The sequence below is a fragment of the Ceratotherium simum genome, chromosome 27, assembly GCF_057802395.1.
Source record: "Ceratotherium simum simum isolate JZ-2026a chromosome 27, ASM5780239v1, whole genome shotgun sequence".
NCBI classification, from domain to species: Eukaryota; Metazoa; Chordata; class Mammalia; order Perissodactyla; family Rhinocerotidae; genus Ceratotherium; species Ceratotherium simum.
The window spans coordinates 8,716,615-8,735,132 of record NC_141926.1 but is presented as its reverse complement, the minus strand read 5'-3'; the positions used below and the strand labels follow the sequence as shown (position 1 = coordinate 8,735,132).

General features: G+C 43.8%; 1 protein-coding gene and 1 long non-coding RNA gene across 8 annotated transcripts in view; both read left to right on the top strand.

Annotated features, from left to right (window-relative positions):
• The window catches only part of DYRK1A (dual specificity tyrosine phosphorylation regulated kinase 1A), a 142,600-nt gene extending 139,131 nt beyond the window's left edge, over positions 1-3,469 (top strand). For all 6 annotated transcript variants that reach the window (XM_087418086.1, XM_087418085.1, XM_087418087.1 and 3 more), the window contains one exon: positions 207-3,469. In XM_087418086.1, coding sequence (XP_087274212.1) covers positions 207-827 — 621 coding nt within the window. In that variant the 3' untranslated portion in view covers positions 828-3,469. The remainder of the gene's footprint in view (positions 1-206) is intronic.
• Positions 3,470-6,521: 3,052 nt separating this feature from the next.
• The window catches only part of LOC147913400 (uncharacterized), a 28,791-nt gene continuing 16,794 nt past the window's right edge, over positions 6,522-18,518 (top strand). For both annotated transcript variants that reach the window (XR_015548709.1, XR_015548708.1), the window contains exon 1: positions 6,522-18,331. This is a non-coding gene — a long non-coding RNA (uncharacterized LOC147913400). The remainder of the gene's footprint in view (positions 18,332-18,518) is intronic.

The window sequence follows — 18,518 nt, the reverse complement described above, 5'->3', positions numbered from 1 at the left end:
CTTGCTAAAAATTGCAGCTTTCATAGTTAAATTCTTTTTCACTTGAAAATATTTGGCATTTTGCATTACAGAATTGTCTAACGCATTAAATGTTTCAAAACCCCTTCTCTCTAATTAGTGTAAATGCTAGTGTCATAGCTTTTGATTGAAGATTAAATTTTGGGAACAGTACTCTGAATAAATCCTTTTAAAATCTGTTCTTACAGGTGCGTCAGCAATTTCCTGCTCCCCTCGGTTGGTCAGGCACTGAAGCTCCTACACAAGTCACTGTTGAAACTCATCCCGTTCAAGAAACAACCTTTCATGTAGCCCCTCAACAGAATGCATTGCATCATCACCATGGAAACAGTTCCCATCACCACCACCACCACCACCACCACCACCACCACCATGGACAACAAGCGTTGGGTAACCGGACCAGGCCAAGGGTCTACAATTCTCCAACGAATAGCTCCTCTACCCAGGATTCTATGGAGGTTGGCCATAGTCACCACTCCATGACATCCCTGTCTTCCTCAACTACTTCTTCCTCTACATCTTCCTCCTCTACTGGTAATCAAGGCAATCAGGCTTACCAGAATCGCCCAGTGGCTGCTAATACCTTGGACTTTGGACAGAATGGAGCTATGGACGTTAATTTAACCGTCTACTCCAATCCCCGCCAAGAGACTGGCATAGCTGGACATCCAACATACCAATTTTCTGCTAATACAGGTCCTGCACATTACATGACTGAAGGACATCTGACAATGAGGCAAGGGGCTGATAGAGAAGAGTCCCCCATGACAGGAGTTTGTGTGCAACAGAGTCCTGTAGCTAGCTCGTGACTAAATTGAAACTTGAGTTTGTTTCTTGTGTGTTTTTATAGAAGTGGTGTTTTTTTCCAAAAAACAAAGTGCAAAGCTGCTTGAATCAGAAGGAGATTAACACACTGAACCGCTACAAGAGGGCAAAGCTGACTTTTTTTTTTTAACTTGAAAAGATTGCAAAGGGACAATGAAGTTTTTAAAAGAGCCATGTCCAAACCCATCGTCATGGATAGCTCAGAGGTGTCCTCTTTTTGCCTACCCCATTTTAACTTGCCACATCCCAGTCATAGTGGGGCTTTTTGTCTTTCTATTCCACAGAAGTTAATGTTCAGATGTTGGTCTTGGTCATTTGCCAACTAAGTTTAAAATAAAAAGGCACTGCACATAATTTGCATAAAGGGCCCCATGAGGGTGTTTTTTCCTTTGTTTTTGTTTTTTCCTTTATTTTTTTCATTTTGTTTTGTTTTGTTTTGGGTGGGGGGTGGGAAATTCGGGGTTTTAAGTCCTCTAAACACACTTGGGCACGGAAATGCAGTACTGTAAGGAAGAGGGACCTCCAGCTTATACAAACATCACCTTCAGCTGTATGGAAGGGACGGTTGTGTTGGAGTTTGTAAGGCACAGTAAGCATGCTAAGTGGCGGGGATCAGAACTCTCCTGTCTGAACCTACTGAGGAGCAAAGCAGCAATTACATGGGATCCTGTGGGTCTCCTGTTGTAGAGGCCACAGTAAGATAGTAATGGAACGTGACTGGTCTCCTAACCATGGTGCACTGAGAAGCAATCAACGGGTCAGTCGCGGCCAGTCCTGGGGAGGTCTGAGTGGTGGTCTTTGGGATAACCTTTGGCCTTATGGATTTGGACTCGAAATTAGAAGAGCCTACCATTTCAGATGCAATCACTTTTGGACATGCTTTTGCAGACAGTCCTTAATGCTGAAAACACAGAGAATGGGTAATTCAAGAGGCCTTTCTTTTAAAATAGACTTTTGTGACCCACTAATTGTAAGGTATTGCAAGGTCACTTTGCGTGTGTCATAAAGTTGACTTCCTTATTGGTTGAAGGTCACAGAAGTAGTGGTTTGCTTTGATGGAAATAGCTACAGCTGTGTCCCTTCCTGCTTTTTACTTTTTCTTTTGCTTTTTCTCGGCACGTGGTATCTCCACCATTTCTTCTGCACAAAGATGTCTTCTGTTCATCCTGAACATTTTTAAAAAATGCAGAATTTTATGTGACTGCTTTTTTGCCTCACAATTATGCTGTGAATTTTACAAAAATTTATTTTCTTTTTTGATAATTTATTGTACCAAAGCTGTTTTTATAGCACATAGATGTCTGTAACCAATAATGTAGCAGTTCTGCACTTTGACACAAGGTGTAACTAGACCATTTTTAAATGTCAGTTGAAAATTATGGCTGTACTCTTGCTTAAACAAAACTGGAACTGTTGTTGAATCCATAGCCAATACATTTACAGCACTCTGTGTACTGAGCAGAATAGATGACATCTAATTCAAGATTACAACATCTGTTACATTCTCAATGTGTTCAGGCTTCTGAAGGTAAAGGGACACTGGATCCAGAAGCTATGGAACCAGCAGTTGACCCTTGTATTCCTGATTAACCTACTTGTAAACTTGAAAGCAGGACCTCTATTTGCACCGACAGGTCCCAGATATGAGCAGGAGTCAGGCAAACTCATGCATGACCTGAAGTGAACAAACAGGCTGGTGTTTAACAGGTGCCTAGTTTTGAGATTCTGCTGCCTTAATGTAACACAGTCTGGCAGTTGCTAAATTCGTGTTCCCATTTTAAATTGATCAATTTTAGGGTGTTACACTTTTGAGCGGTTGAACTGGGAGAATGATCATAAGTAATTTACCTGTCCAGAATCAAAAGAAGCCTAGAAAAGAAGCAGTAATCTACCTCTGCCGATAACCCTGTTCGAAACAACTCAGCAGAACACCACATTACTTTTTCTTGGTCAATTCCATGTGGCTGACTAGGTCAATTTTTTCTGAACACAAGCAGGTTTTTGTATGTAAAGAGTGACAAAAGAAAGGCTTAAACCTCTGTGAATGTGAATTGAAACTTGGAAATAGCCGTTTTTATAAACCACAAAATCTTTTTGTTATTAATCAGGAAATCCATATTTATTTTGTAATTAAATGTCAAGCCTGTGGATGATTTTTGAACTTGGTAGTTCATAAAGGTTTACAGTGAATAAAAGGATATCATCTTGAGTATAGCAATATCAAAAGGAATTCAGTAGTTACTGCTGTTTAGGAATATAAGGTGAAGATATTATATGGGTCAGGTCATTTTTTTATGTGCTGGTTGCCACATCTTAGCAAGCACCAAAAAACGAAAGCAGTTTTTAAACCGCTATTTACATAAAGGAAATCATAAAACCCAATGCTTCTGCATACTGTGTTATGTTACAGTCCAGTTTTGTGTGCTTTACTACACGGTTTGGTTACAGGACTTCTGTGCATTGTAAACATAAACAGCATGGAAAAGGTTAAATACCTGTGTGCAGATTGTAAGATCTGGTCCGGACTTGCTGTGTATATTGTAACGTTAAATGAAAAAGAACCCCCCTTTGTATTATAGTCATGCGGTCTTATGTATGATAAACAGTTGAATAATTTGTCCTCAGACTCTTTACTATGCTTTTTTAAAATTAATTTAAGAAAAATGTAAACAGTAAAAATCTTCCTATGCAATTAACCTGGTCCAGGTAATGGTCTGGTAGGTATACTGAGTATAAGTTTAGTTAAATGTGTGAAAAGGAAAATAGTTACATCAACAGAGGCTTCAAAAATCTTGGAAAGTAAAATTGGAGGCTTAACAGATCATTTTGATTTTTAAAATTGATTCTTTATATGAATGATTACTATATTCACAGTTTCTCTCTGATTCAAAGTGCTAGTAGTTTGTAGTGTTTAGAATGGATGTGAGAGTTAGATGATTTTCTCTACGAGGCTTTGATCTGCTTGGAAGCAAGAAGAAATACAAATAATAGTGTTTCTGCTTCCCCAGATCCTTGTATGGGGGCTTATCAGGGACTTTCTTGTACAAAGTCTAGAATTCCTGCCACAGTGAATTCCTTTCTAACATAAAGTTATCTCTTTTTTTTTTTTTTTTTTTTTGTGAGGAGATCAGCCCTGAGCTAACATCCGCCAATCCTCCTCTTTTTTTTTTTTTTTTTGCCGAGGAAGACGGCCCTGGGCTAACATCTGTGCCCATCTTCTCCACTTTATATGGGACGCCGCCACAGCATGGCTTACCAAGCAGTGCGTCGGTGCGCGCCCGGGATCCGAACCAACGAACCCCGGGCCGCCGCAGCGGAGCGCGCGCACTTAACCACTTGCGCCACCGGGCTGGCCCCTAAAGTTATCTCTTTTTATAAATTAATTGGCATAAGTATAAAGGTGGCTTTCAGAAGGCAAACAAACTTACTTAGAAAATTAAATGTGATTCTATAAAATTCAGGTTGGCTACATAAAGTTAAACTTAACACATGTAAGAAAAGAAAAGTTCCTTTAGTTTTTTCTTAGGGTCTGAGCATTTTATTTAGGTAAGTGGCACGTTTTGTATGATGTCAGATTCCAAAAATCCTAGGCTTATTTTTAGTTAATATTAGAACTACATGTAAAAAATCATTAAGGCTGCAATAATTCTATAAGGCCCACAAAATGACTATTGTGTTTGCCACTGGCCCCTCATTTCCAGCTCCTGTGTTGTTTAACGTATTGTGATAATGAGTCTTATAATAAGGAAATACATATAACACAAAATACACACAGACGAGATAACAAAGTGCTGAGTTTCTAGGTCAGTACCCCAGGTTCCTTTTGGTCTGCCTTCACTTTGTTATTTCTCAGAATACAAGTTCCATACTCATTTTTATATCCCTTTTTGTAGTGGTGATCATACTTAATAGATGAGATGGTTCATTCCAGATACAGAACTTAGTGCCATATGTGAAAAAAGTTTGAAATTTGAAGATGAAGGTTGGAGGAGAAACCGACTTTGGTGTACTGAGAACGTGTTCAGATTTCTTAGACTTGACTGGTGACCCGCTGTCGGGAAGCCTTTGGTGTCGAGAAGAGTAGAGCAGTTCTCATTTTCTTCACCATGGATCTCCTTCTGTAGACTTGTTTCCTAGGTGAGAACATATGGCAAGTAATTTTTAGTACAAAGAACAAGAAACGAAACCCTAAGAAAATAGCTTATTTTATTCATTATCATTCGTCTTAACCCATGGCAATACCCTGTCTGTGTCCACTGAGAAGCATCCTGTGGACGCCACTTGGGCTTTCGCTGCACTGGTAACGTTTACATGGCCCTGTGTTTAAAGCACTGGATGTTTTTTGTGGAAGACTTGTTGAGTAAGGTAAGTGGTCCATTGATTTGTGTGTGTGTCTTTCTCTTTGGCGTCGTGGACAGCAGGGTCTTGGATTTCAGCTGCTCGCAAGGAGAAGTGATGAAGAACCAGGGGGTTCTTGCATCGTAACTTTGGGGATAACATTCACCTTAACATGGAGCACAAGGTATTTGTCATCGTCCATTTTTTCCTGTATCTTACCCTAAATCATCTTCAAAGACAGCTATTTCTCCAACTAGAACACTATGATTTAAACACATACACAATAACTAGGTACGTAGAACCCCACAGGGTTCAGTATGCAGCTTTTTTACCTGAAAACACAATTGTGGTGGGTATTTTTTCATAATTTCCCACCTTGAGGGCATATCCTTTATTTAAAAGTTAGAGGAGTGGGAATTAATGTGTGTAAATGTCCATTTCAGCATATCATGAGGCCCCTGCTGTCCGCAGTAGAACTGGGAATGCTGCTTCAGAGAGTGAGCAGGTGAAGACGAACCGGCAACTCGCCTCCTTTTGCTTTCACCGAACATCGTCCTGGGTTTTGAAGGAGCAGAGTACTAGAGCAGGAATCGTGTTGGCTAATAAAATGGATTTTTAAATGTGGGGCAGGAAAAATGGTGGCAAAGCTGGTGAAGGGTGGAGGAGATGGGCAAATATGGGGAACGTACCCCTCTTCATCACAATAACAGGTTGATAGCCTGTTATTATCTAGAAAGATACTCAAAGGTTTTTCAGGCTGCAACATATAGAAAGGCTGTGTAGGAGATAATACATGTTTGTCTGAAAGATCATAGTTTATTTGATTATTTTTCCAATTAAATTTTAAAAATTGCTATCTTAGGGATTTTTTGCTTTTTTTATTGTGTTCTTGTAAGTTTTGCTCCCAGTATTTACTCATTAATCACTGCAATTGCCCCTGAGTTCTGTAGCTGAGGGTACAGTCAAGGGAGATTTATTAGAGCCAAAGGAAAAATACAGTGGCAGGCCGTGGGTGCGTGGACGTTCTTCTCCAGGCGGGTTGCTGGTGCGGTCCTTACTGCCCAGGCAGGGGCTGAGGGCTCAGCCCAAGGGAGGTCTGCCAAAAAAGAAAAAAAAAAGGAGGATTGGCAACGGATGTTAGTTCAGGGCCAATCTTTCTGGAAAAAAAAAAAATGTTGTTTAATGCAGACTTCCGTCAGAGCTTACACCAGGAGAAAATGTTTTGTTGGTTAAAGTAGAGCCCAGGATGATGAGTTGGCGAATCACTCTCTCGTTGCATAGAAATGCTGTAGTGGGGTGGGTGAGGGTGGGGCTTGTCATCTGCTTTGGAAACTAAAATGACTTTTAGTGATGTGGAAGGGTTGTTTGTTTTTAAAGATCTGAAGCGTAATACAGTGAAATAGTGACCCCAAGGAGAAAGTCCGTTTTTATGTACATCACAAACTCCAGTCTGTTGAGGTGACATGACACAGAAGACCCTGAGCTGTGTGAAGTGGGTAACTTGAGGCACTGCTCCGCCTTCATTGCCCAGCAAATCAGTAGGCAAGATCTAGGAAAAAGACGGTTTTGGTGAACTTCCAGGTGATCTTATCAAACTGCTAAATCAGACTTATCAAGTTAAAGCGGAAGTGTTCACCTCTGCTGCACATCAGACTCACCTGTAGAACTTTATAAAATCACAGAAGCGCTGATCACACTCCCGGAATGGCTGGTTCAGAGTTGGGAGTGGGGCCTGGGCATCTGTGTGTTTAAGAAGCTTTACAGGTGATTCTGTACCTGCAGCCAGGCATGGACTCAGAGGGCAAGGAGATGCGTGTGGCTACTCTGACGGAAGTCTGCATTAAAGAAGGTTTGTTTTTTTTTGAGAAAGATTGACCCTGAGCTAACATCTGTTGCCAATCCTCCTTTTTTTTTTTTTTTTTCTTTTTTCTCCCCAAAGCCCCAGTACATAGTTGTATATCCTAGTTGTAGGTCCTTCTAGTTGTTCTGTGTGGGACGCTGCCTCAGGATGGCTTGATGAGCAGTGAGTAGGTCCGCGCCCAGAATCCAAGCCTGCAAACCCTGGGCAGCCGAAGCAGAGCGTGCGAACTTAACCGCTGCACCACTGGGCCGACCCCTAAAGAACGTTTTTAAATGTAGTTTTGTTATTGAAGTTTATATATGTATAACTAACTATATATAAATGAATAATTGATTCACAACTTACACTGCATTATGAAATGTTACAAACAAGCCTCCAAGAAAGGCAGAATTACCAGATGTAAGTGTATAAAACTTGACACAGTTTGTTTCTCTTCGTCATCTTCCCTTTGGGAGGTGGGTTGATGTGACATCCTATCAGTAGCTCTCAGATGTCCCATGAGAATGGCACATGGTGAGTTTATTACCCAACAGCAGGACTGGGACGTGCTCCTTCTAGCGCCATCTCAGTCTCACGTGGTCTTTCGAAAGACTAGTGGGGTCGTTCTCCTGGGCATGGGCCGCCTGCCTGGTCTGAGCGTGCGGGGGTTGGGGAGGCCCCGAGGTGTGGAGGCAGCGGTTGTCAGCTCTAGAACTGGTTCAAATCCTTGCTCTTATCCTGAGCAGGTCGTTTGACTTCTGTAAGCCTCACTTTCCTCTTTTGTAAAATGGGAATAACTGTAGTATCCGCTCTCTGGGTTTTATGCAGGCTTCAGTGAGATAATGTGCGGAAGAATCTTCGCACAATATGGGAAGTGCTTGATAAATATAATTTATATATAATATATAAATAAATAAAACTAAATACAGAGCTTGAGTCCACAGCATGAATGGATCTACTTTTTCTCTATAATGCGTGTGACAAACGCCATGTGGGGAAGCTAGGTGAGGAGTATTTCCTATGAATGATCACACAGGATATTTTCCAGTTCACCTTTATTTCTGGAACCTGCAACTGGATGGTCACATTCCTTTACTGCGTTGTTTTGCTACTGCACAGCACCTAATCTATTTTAGAATTTTGAGGTTGTGTGTTTTGTAGTTTACTTTGCTACGACGTATGATATTTAAATATTTTGTAAAGGATGATTTTTAGTAGAATTTTTCTCCACAACTTCAAGGAGGCTGGCGGAATAACTTTGGAAAGGACCTATTTTAACAAGCACTGTCATTAGACCTGGTCATCACGTGTCCAGTGGCCTCTCCACGCCCCCCCCCAACGCATCTGTTACGTTTTTAGCCTTCAGAGATGTGACTTAGATCAGAGAGAAAGGAGGATACGTAAATCAGTTCCCAAGTTCAGAAACAGTGATGATATCGGGGAAGCTTTCAGAACTTAATTGGTTCTAACCCACGTTTTAAAAGCATTGAGGGGCTAGCTGCTGCTTTTCGGTTTGTTTTTATTTAATTTACTTTGTTGATATGTTAGGGGACTCTACATCCTCTAGCTTGGGGTCCCTCCATGTAATTCCCTTTGCTCTTCATTCCTAAGGTATCCTCCCTTCCTTAGAGCAAATATAAGGACAGAAATTCTTAGGACAAAAAGACTGTTCGTTTGTGTTGGAATATACATGACTGATGGTACCTCACAGGAACACTTGCATTGCAGTGTCCTGTGGCTTTAGCTGGATAAAGACAAAAACAATGGATCTGATAATGTGGTTTTAAGGGTTCCCCTGAGGGAGATAAAATACTTTGGGGAGATAAAGTTCCCCTTGCTCCTAAAATTCCAATAACATAGACAACTTTCTACTTGTAAACCAAATTGGGCTGGCTTTTGTGCCTCTTACTGGCTCTGGGTCTTTCCCCTGATCTCTTTGCACATCTTTGCACTGTGGACATGCCTTTGACATGATGAGCCTGGCCAGCGGGAGTCCCAGCGCTAACTGCAGACCCTGGGATCAGAATAGGGTCGGGGCTGAGTCTCCCACAGCCCTGGATTATGACGAATAGTGCTTCTCGACCTGAGTGATGCTCTGCTGTTTACAGAGTGCTTACACAGCTGTCATGTAATTCTCACCACCACCCTCTGACTCAAGTCTGACTTTCAGCCGGGTCTTACTCCACATGCAGGAATGTGGGCACTGGGGAGACTGCTTATCTCCTTCCTGTAGACACTTTTCTGAAGGTATCTCCCACCCACAGTATAATGGCAGTGACTTCGCCTCTGTAGTGGTCTGGAAGAATTCAAGTCAGGAACTTGTCCCATAAGGCTTCCCACGTGGATGCGAGCTGTGGTCTCTCTCCCCGGTTCAGTTTGGTCTTCGGATCAGAGTTCTGCCTCGATTTCACTGGAAGAGGGGGCTCGCAGTGAGTAGATAGAAGAAATGAAGCAGTCACGCTCCTTTACTGGTCGACTAAAACAGCGTGAACTTGAAATAGCTCCCCTACTTCCTGCAGAAGACACTCCAAATCAAAGAAAGCAAGCAGTAGTAATTCTGGAAACGGAATTTAAAAACGGAAAGTCCTCCTTGGAAGAAAAATAATGTCATACTAGCAGGGATCCTGGGACAGCTGACATGAGGACTATATGAGTGAAATCATAAACCCCTGTCATGTCAAGAAGCTTAGCGACATCCTAGGGATGACACCAACAAGCACGTCACTGTTCTCAGGGGCGGGGCAGACAGACGGCGAATAACTCCAAATGAGCGAAGTGTATACGAGTTGGGGTGTGAACACGACCCTATTCTGGCCTAGGGGTTGAGGAGGGTTTCCCTGAGGAATTGAGGTTTAAGCTGATATCTGATGGGAGAATGGGAATTTTCCAGGTGGTGGTGGGAATGTTCTAGAATCTGGGAGAAGGAAACAGTATGTTCAAAGCCTGGTGTGATGAGAACGTGAGAGTCCTCACCAGTATCAGTTCATAAGTGGACAGAGTCCAGAGCTATTTAGGAGAGAGAGTTGGTAGACCCTGTGAATTGATTGGGTAGAGTGAGGGATGGTGAGAGGGAGGGACGTCAGGCTTCCTCCCAGCTTTTCAGCTTGAGCAACTTGGCCAACGGAGGAGCCGTTTGCTGGTATTGGGAACATTCGAGGTAGGGCAGATATGCCAGAGAGTCGTGCGTTCAGTTTTAGGATTTTGAGTGTTAAGGACTTACAGAACATCTAAGTGGAAATGTCAAGTAGATAATTTGATACAAAAGAATTGACTGAATCGGGAAAGTCAGGCCTGGGACAGTGGATTTTTGGTCTTTCTCATTATAGGCAAATGATGGTGACTGAGACCACTTAAAGGGAGACGAGAGGAGAGCCTGGGCACTTTAGTAAGAGAAACCTCCACGTTCTGAAAAGTTAACCATCACGCCTTCCTTGACCCTTTGGATGTTTTAGATCTGTCATAGAGGTCTCTAGTCCCTCACCACTCAGCATGGTCTGGGGACCGGCCACATCAGCATCACCTGGGAGCCTGTTAGAAATGTAGAATCTCAGGCCCGGCCCAGACCTGCTCAGTCAGAATCTGCATTTTGACAAGGTCCTCAGGTAATTCACACATGTGCAAGCTTGAGAAGCACTGACCAACAGTGAGAAAACCTAAGAGTTTAAGCAACTTGTTCAGGATGAGGCAACTGACCAGTGAGGGTCTTTGGCTTCTGGTCCAGGCCTCTTTGCAGGTTTCCATGCTGACCACAGCCTACAGCTGGATGATCCCTCCAGCTGTTGTGACCGCCAGAGCAGAGTTATGGGTGAGACTAACTTGATATCAGCTAATGTAGACTCCTGGCAGATGGGCTAGCTGAGCTTAGTTATTTAAGAATGACTGTATTGTCCTAATGAACCACAATGGTGCCTAAAAAATTTTTATTTTGACAGGCCTTTCATGAATTTGGAAATGTTGAATTGAATTGTCTCTGATTTTCTTTTCATTTAACTATGTAACTAAAATAGCTTCCAGGAGGCTCTGAAGAATCAAGACAGAGATTCTGCTGCTTCCTCTTCCTCCTCTCTAGATCTTGCTCCTTTGCCCCCTTTCCTGCTCCCGAGGTCATTTTCGCCCCTTCTGGTTTCCAGGGTCCGTAATTCCTGTCCTGGCTTCAGCTTTCCCCAGCAGTGTTTCAGGCTGGTGTCTGTGGCACCAGCCCCAGGAGTGTCCTGACACAAAGTTGGGTGACCCTTTGCAGTGACAGCTTCTCCCATGTGCAGCCACAGGCCCCTCTTGTCTCTCCCATCTGTCCCCGACTCCAGGCTCCATATTTTATTCTTCATCAAGACAAATCCAGGGGCCTCACCTCTAAGAGAAAGGCAGGCTATCCAGGACTCTCTGAACAAAGGTAAAATTGGGTTGTAACTGGACAGTCACTACGTTCTAGTGATTATCAGGGAAGCCTACTTTTCATCTCCCTGAAACATTTCAGCTTGCTTTCTCGTTGCTGTTGTCACTCGCATTTCCCCAGTTGTGGCTGGCAGGAGAGCCCTTGGCACATCCTTCCAGGGCCGTGGGCCCTTCGAGAACGGGGCTCTGGAAAAGCAGGGATGATTTTGGCCTCTGCTTCCTGTCCATTGCCATAGATTGGGTGTCCACAAATTATACCCACCCTCCCGATTTGTATGGCTCACCCAGCTAAGGATGGTTTTTACATTTTAAATGGTTGAAAAACATTAAACGAATAATATTTCATGGCATGAAAGTTATATGAAATTGAAATTTCAGTATCCATAAATGACATTTTATTGGAATACCACCACTTTTTTTGTCTGCGTACTGTCTATGGTGGCTCTTGTGCTATGATGGCAGAGTTGAGTAGTTCCTACAGAGAGCACGTGTGGCACACTCGTTTTGAACCATTTTATTTTTTACTTACCAAGATACTGTACTTGGCTATTTGCAATGTTTTCAAAACCAAATGTTTCTTTTTGTGTGCTTTTAACCTTCAATACTTGGTGTAAAGATGTGCCACTTTATCTATGAAATGGAGTTTTGTGTACCAATAAATTCTAGTTTAGAGACAAAAAACTACAAGTTGCAGTGACATGATTATAACTCAACAGCATTTCGAGTGCCACTTGTATTTCCATGCCCCAACGTTTTATTTATTTTTTATTACCAGTGTATACCCATCATGCCAAAACAGGGAAAGAGGAAAGTGGACTTCAAATATCACTGTACTTTTTTTTTTTTTTTAGAGAACCCCATTTTTTTTTGCTAGGAAAGATTCACCCTGGGCTAACAACATCTGTTGCCTCTATCTTTTTTTTTCCCCTCCCCGAAGTCCCAGTACGTAGTTGTATATCCTAGTTGTAGGTCCTTCTAGTTCTATGTGAACTGCCGTCACAGCATGGCTACTGACAGATGGGTGGTGTGGTTCCACGCCCGGGAACCAAACCTGGGCAGCTGAAGCGGAGTGCGTCAAACTTTAACCGCCAGGCCGTCAGGGCTGGCTCGAGTATCACTGCACTTTTAAGGCACGGTGGAGTATGGATGATGATGATGTTGAATTAGGTGGTCAAGTGCAATGATATGGTAGCTGTCATAAAGAATACAGTATATATTGGCATTACTAGGCTAAACATTCCTCAAAATATTTCTAACTCACAATAAAGCAATGGTTAGAAAAGTTAGAAAATTTGGAATGGAATATCTCATCACAGAATTTCTTCAGGAAAATGAGGCTGCAACCAAAGTCATATGTTAGCCAAGCAAGGAGAACCACTTACCTATGGTGAGTGGACGAAATTATGGTTGATGCAGCAGCTGAAGAAACATGCCCAGAGAAGGTAAGCTTGTTCAGGACTATCAGCCTTTCGATGGTAACAGTTGCTCCAAGTGTTGAGGACATTAGGAGCAACGTCAACAGTCAATTAAGAAACAAAGCGATTTTGAGTGGTTTTCCCTGACCTGTGTTATCAGCAGTGCTCCGTTGTTTATTTGAGGAGCCAGTGCCGAGTTGGAAGGAACTGAAGAATTAGCCTTTAGCAACAGTCTTGTGGAACAGCTGCAAAGTTGAGAACGCTAATTCAGTACAACCTGAAGTGGAATCTGTTAAGATGTCTTACAGCTGATGGTGGAAAAAAATGTGTGTAGAATAGGAAAAGGCTTAGTAGGAGAAACGTTCAAAGCTTGTGAGAATAAAATACATTAAAGCTTATGATTATTCATTGTATTATTTAAATCAACAGGTACCGTCATGTGCCGCATAATGACGTCTCGGTCACCGAGGGACCGTGTGTACGATGGTGGTCCCATAAGATTAACATGGGTGTGTATTAAACTATCTCATCTAGGTTTGTGTAAGTACACTCTATGACGTTCACACCATGACGAAATCACGTAATGACACATTTCTCAGTAGATGTCCCCATCGTTAAGCCGTGCATGACTGTATTCTGTGGAAAATGTTTGAATCTATCATGTGTTATTGAATCAGTATTGTCAATAGGGAGCTCCATTCGTTTGTGTGAACTTAACTATCAACAGTTCCATGAATTTTTGTCAGAAATAGTAGCCGAATATCCTGATGTGGTCTATAATACAGCAGTTCAGTGGTTTTAGTAGCGATAAAGTTTTATTTCAAATTTTGAGCTCAAGACCAAGATCGAAATTTTTCTGAATGAGAACTACCCTCAACCACTATTTTCAAACACTGAATAGCTTTGCAAATTAGCTTCTGCTGCAGATTTGACAATGTTTCTTAATGAATGCTATCTAAAATCGCAAGGCAAAACCATGTTTATATGTGAAACTCATAAACTCAAAGTCATTTCAACGAGAGCTAATGTTGCTGGAATCACAACTAATATTAAATTGCTTCTTATACTTCCCATGTTGTCAAAACTTAAAACAAAGGCAAGAGTTCCATTCCCACACACATTTGTAGCGGATACATTATCTGAGTTCAAACTACAGTTCCAGCGGCGTTTTATAGAACTCATCACAAACCCAAAAAAAGTTTCCATATTTCAAAATCCATTTCACTGCAATTGAGGAGCTTCCACCTAACCTTCAATCGAAGCAACTAATCTGCTAAAAGGCAAACATCAAGAGAAGAATCTAACAGATTCTATAAATGCCTTTCAAATGATAAATATGCTCAGTTAAAAACCCTGTGCTCATAGACTGATACCAGTATTGGGAAATGCCAATCCGTGTGAAAGCCTCTTCAAAGATGAAACGTGTAAAATCTCACTACAAATCAGCATTAACAGATAAACATGTGCAATTTGATTTTGATGAGGCGATACTAGCTTTGAACCTCAATGAAGTGAAATGGTACCCCCCAAAAAGAATTCAAATCATTCTCATTAGTAGACTTGTATTACAAAAAAAATGTACTCAATTATTATTATATTTGAATTTCACCATTTTTTTCTCTTTTATTATACAAATTTCTACACAATATCCTAGATTTTTGCCTCTTGGTCCAGAAAACATTTAACACCTGGCCTCTTAAAGAAAAAGTCTGCTGACCCCTACAATAGATGGAGCAAAGGAGGAGTGAATGAGTTCAGCCTCCCGGTCAGTACCCCAAAGGGCAAGTTTGGGGCAGGGATCCAGGACCCTCTGGTATTAGGACCTTGTGTCCCAGGGACAGTCTCTGCTCCTCAGAGTCTTTGGGCCGTAGGAGGCCCAAACCTTTGTGCCTTGGCCTGTTGGTACGGCTGCAGGACGTGATGCAGAGAACCACCAAGGGGACAGCTGCGTGTCCAGCAGCAAGGAGTGCTGGCCCAGGGACCAGTTTGCATCCCGAAGCTCATCTGCTGAAGATGTCGGCCCTCAGATTCCTGATCTCCACTCACCAGTTTGCCTGCACAAAGGCGATTGAGAGGTTTATGTTTTCCTCCTGACACCCACCAATTCTCTGATGCTCTGTAGACAGACACCAACTGGGTGTCCAACAATTCAATTCTGACATTACCTGGAGTTGGTGTCGGATCCCACAAGTTAAAGGGCTCCGTCCCACAAGATTGCAGCCACTTCAGAAGCCAGCCAGTTGCAAGTCCTGGGCCACCTGTTCTTCTGACCGACCAGGTCTAAATTGTGTTCCCATAACCCCTTCTCAGGCTCAATAATTTGCTAGAACAGCTCACAGAACTTGAGAAGGCATTTTACCTACATTTATTGGTGATTATAAAGGGTATCAATGAACAGCCAGATGAAGGGTTACATAGGGTGAGGTCTGGGAAGGTCCCTCTGGAGCTTCTGTCTCACGGAGTTGGGGTGCACCGCCCTCTCGGCTCGTGGATGTGTTCGCCACCGTGCAAGCTCTGTGAACCCTGTTTACCGGGGGGTTTTATGGAGGTTTCCTTGTGCAGGCACGGTGTGTTATTAACTCGATCTCTGGCCCCTCTCCCCTCCTTGGAGGTTGGGGGGTGGGGCTATAAGTTCCAGGCTTCTAATCAAGGCATGGTTTTTCTGGTGACCAGCCCTCATCCTAAAGCTATCTAGGGCCACCAACAATCGCCAGAACAAGAGATACTCCTATAACCCCTGTCACTGAGGAAATCATATGGGATCTAGGAGCTCTGGGTCAGGAACCAGGGACAAAGACTAAAATCTTTCTAGAATACTCCAGCAGTCATTATTTAGACATACCCGTAGCTCTGGGCATGTTACATGTACTGTCTCATTTAATGCACATGACAACCTTGTGGGGTATGGATTCTGTTCTTACCCTTGTTTCCAGATGGAGAGAATTGAGGCCCCGAGGAAAGAGATCTTGCCAGAGTGTCCATCTGTGCAGTAGTGAGGTCAGCTCCTGACCCCAGGCAGACAGACTCCAGAAACTGCTCCTAACCCCTCTCATTTGTAAGGACTGTCAAAATTAATGCCCTGCACTGGGAGTCATTTCTCTATTCCTAGGACAAAATAAGTGTTCAGCAAATAGGCTTTGGAGCCAGGCAGACCCTATTTTGAATCGCAGATCTGTCATATACCAGCTGTACGGCATTAGGCAAGTTGCTTAGCCTCTCTGAGCTTGTTTTCCTCAAGTCTAAAGTGGGGATAACAGCACCTACCTTGGAGCGTTCTTAGTGTTGGATGTAAGTACGTAAACCCTTGTGTGGTGATTGTAACACAAAGGGCCATCCAGGAATTCTGAGGCATTCTGTGTGGTGTGCTCATCCAGGCCCAGCTGCTTGTGCATTTTGGTACTTACTGAGCCCCATTCTGATCTCCCCTGTGACAGGAGTGGTACGGGGCCCCCAAACAGTCAAACTGCCTGATGTTGGAAGCAAATTCACTGCCAGTGTCACCAGTCTGTGGTGTTTCTGGCAAGATCAGAGGGAGGAGGAGGGTTAATGTCTGGGACTATAAAAATCCCGGAATCACCAGGTGGCATTTTACTGGATGGCAAATCCAGGGTCACTATCACCATCACTAGAATATGTAGAAACCCTCTTACAGCACAAAGTTGGGGTTCTCTCACCCGATGCGCATAAAGAGCCAATTATTACGGCATCAGCTTTTGAGAAAAGAATACAGCTTTATTGTGGTCTGCAAGGAGACGGGAGGCAACGCTCTCAAATCTGTCTCCCCAATCCAGGGCTTGGGGCAAAATTTATGGGATGGAGGGCAGGGCAGTCTGAAATGTGGAGATAGATGATTGGAGGTAAGGAGAAGTGAGGTAATTGATGATCTGCGCAAGCGTGGTCAAGCTTCATGGCTCTTCATAGGACGCGTGTTCACAAGATAGCAGTGTTAGTATGATCTGAGGGTGGAGTTTTCAGTCCCTTGGCATCAAAAGGGTCACTTATCGGGTGTTCACACGGGCCCAGTTAATGGGTTGGTGGTCTCAACTGAGCTGAAGTGGACAAGGGGGACTCTTGGATCCCAAAAAACCACTCTTAATTACCTTGTTGATAAGATGGGGTCAGTTGAACTGGTGCTAGTAGGTCCATGGTTACAAGCCCTTTCTGGGGCTGGTAAAAATCGACAGATTGTGCAATGTGTGCATGGCAGTGCGTGCATTCTTGTTCAGCCTCCTCTCCGTCCGCGCTGTCCGTGTCTTGGCCTGGCCTCTCATCATCTCTGTGGGGCCCGTTGATTAAGTGCTCTTTATGTGCCTGTCTCCGTGCTGAACGCTCCACTTCTTCCTGGCTCTGGGCCTTTGGGTGGGGTACACAACCTCTCTGGATCTCTATTTCCTCATCTTTAACATGGGGATGAGAATATTACCCACCCTGTGCGTTATTAAGGGATTAGATGAGTTAATACACCTGAAACTCTTACAACAGAGCCTGGCACAGAGTAGAGCTTCATAAACGTCAGTTCTTATTAGTTGTTCTATCAGCCTGGGAGATGAGGACTGTTACCTGAGGTGTTAGTTTTGGAGGCAGGGTTCCAGCCTAGGTTTGCAGACTGAAGCAAGTTTGCTCACTTTTACCCCAAACTGCCTCCAAGCCCAGCGCCTCCCCCATCCTAGTCCTGTCTCCCTCCTCCTGTTCCCCAGGTCCTGATAGCGTTCCCACATACAAACATGGCCCTCTTCTATTTAAAATGCTACTCCTGTCACTGCCAGGATATAATTTAAAGTTCTGGAAAATTCCTTCAAGAGCTGCTGCCCACCCGCCCCTAGCTACCTGCAGCCTCCTGAGTTCCAGCCTCAAATGTGCCCCCTCCAGCCTTTGTTCCTGGCTTGACCTTCTGTGATGCCCTCCTGGTCCTCACCAGCGTCCCCTCCCTCTGTGACCCGCGGTCCTGTCTGTGCTGCGTGGCACCTGTGTGTCCCCCAGTCACCGCACCCAGTCCCTGTGTCAAGGTTAACAACGTCTGTCTGCCTCTCCTCCCAATGGCGAGCTCCTGGGGGGCGGGATCTGCTTCTCCTTCCTCTCCCCTCTCCCCTCTCCGGTGCGTAGTGCAGAGTAGCTGCAGGTTGTTGAACGAGTGAATGGGAGCGCTTGCTTCCTGGAAAGGAAGAGAATCTGGCCAGACCAGTTAGGTTGCTTTCCAGAAGCTTTCTGAAGTTGTTTTTTGCTAATTGAGCTGGAAGTGAATCCCTCAGCAGGAAATCACTTGGGGAATCCGGACGAATCTGTCTCTGTCCCAGGCAGAACGTTCTCAGGCTGGAGAGAGGAGCCGGCAGGCTGCTGCCCCTCCACCCCTCTGGTTTTAGGGAAACAGGAGGGTGATGCTCCTCTGTTCATGGACAACCCCCGGGGGCAGGTTCTTTTTGTTCTGTTTGCACAGCCAGGAAGCTCAGGGCTGCGGAGGCTCAGCCCTGAATGAGGGCCAGGTGCCAGCTGTCGAGAGGCCGAGGTAGGGTGCAGGTGGCTGGGCATGGAGCTGGCCTGAAGGGGGCCGGAACCGGCATTTGACCACAACCTCAGACTGGGAAAGGGGATGAAGGAAAAATGAAAAATAGGTGAGAATTGCACCAAGGGAATTTTGTTTTTGGAACCTAAAGCCATTTTTTATAAAATGGCCAAGGTTTTTTGGCTCTTCG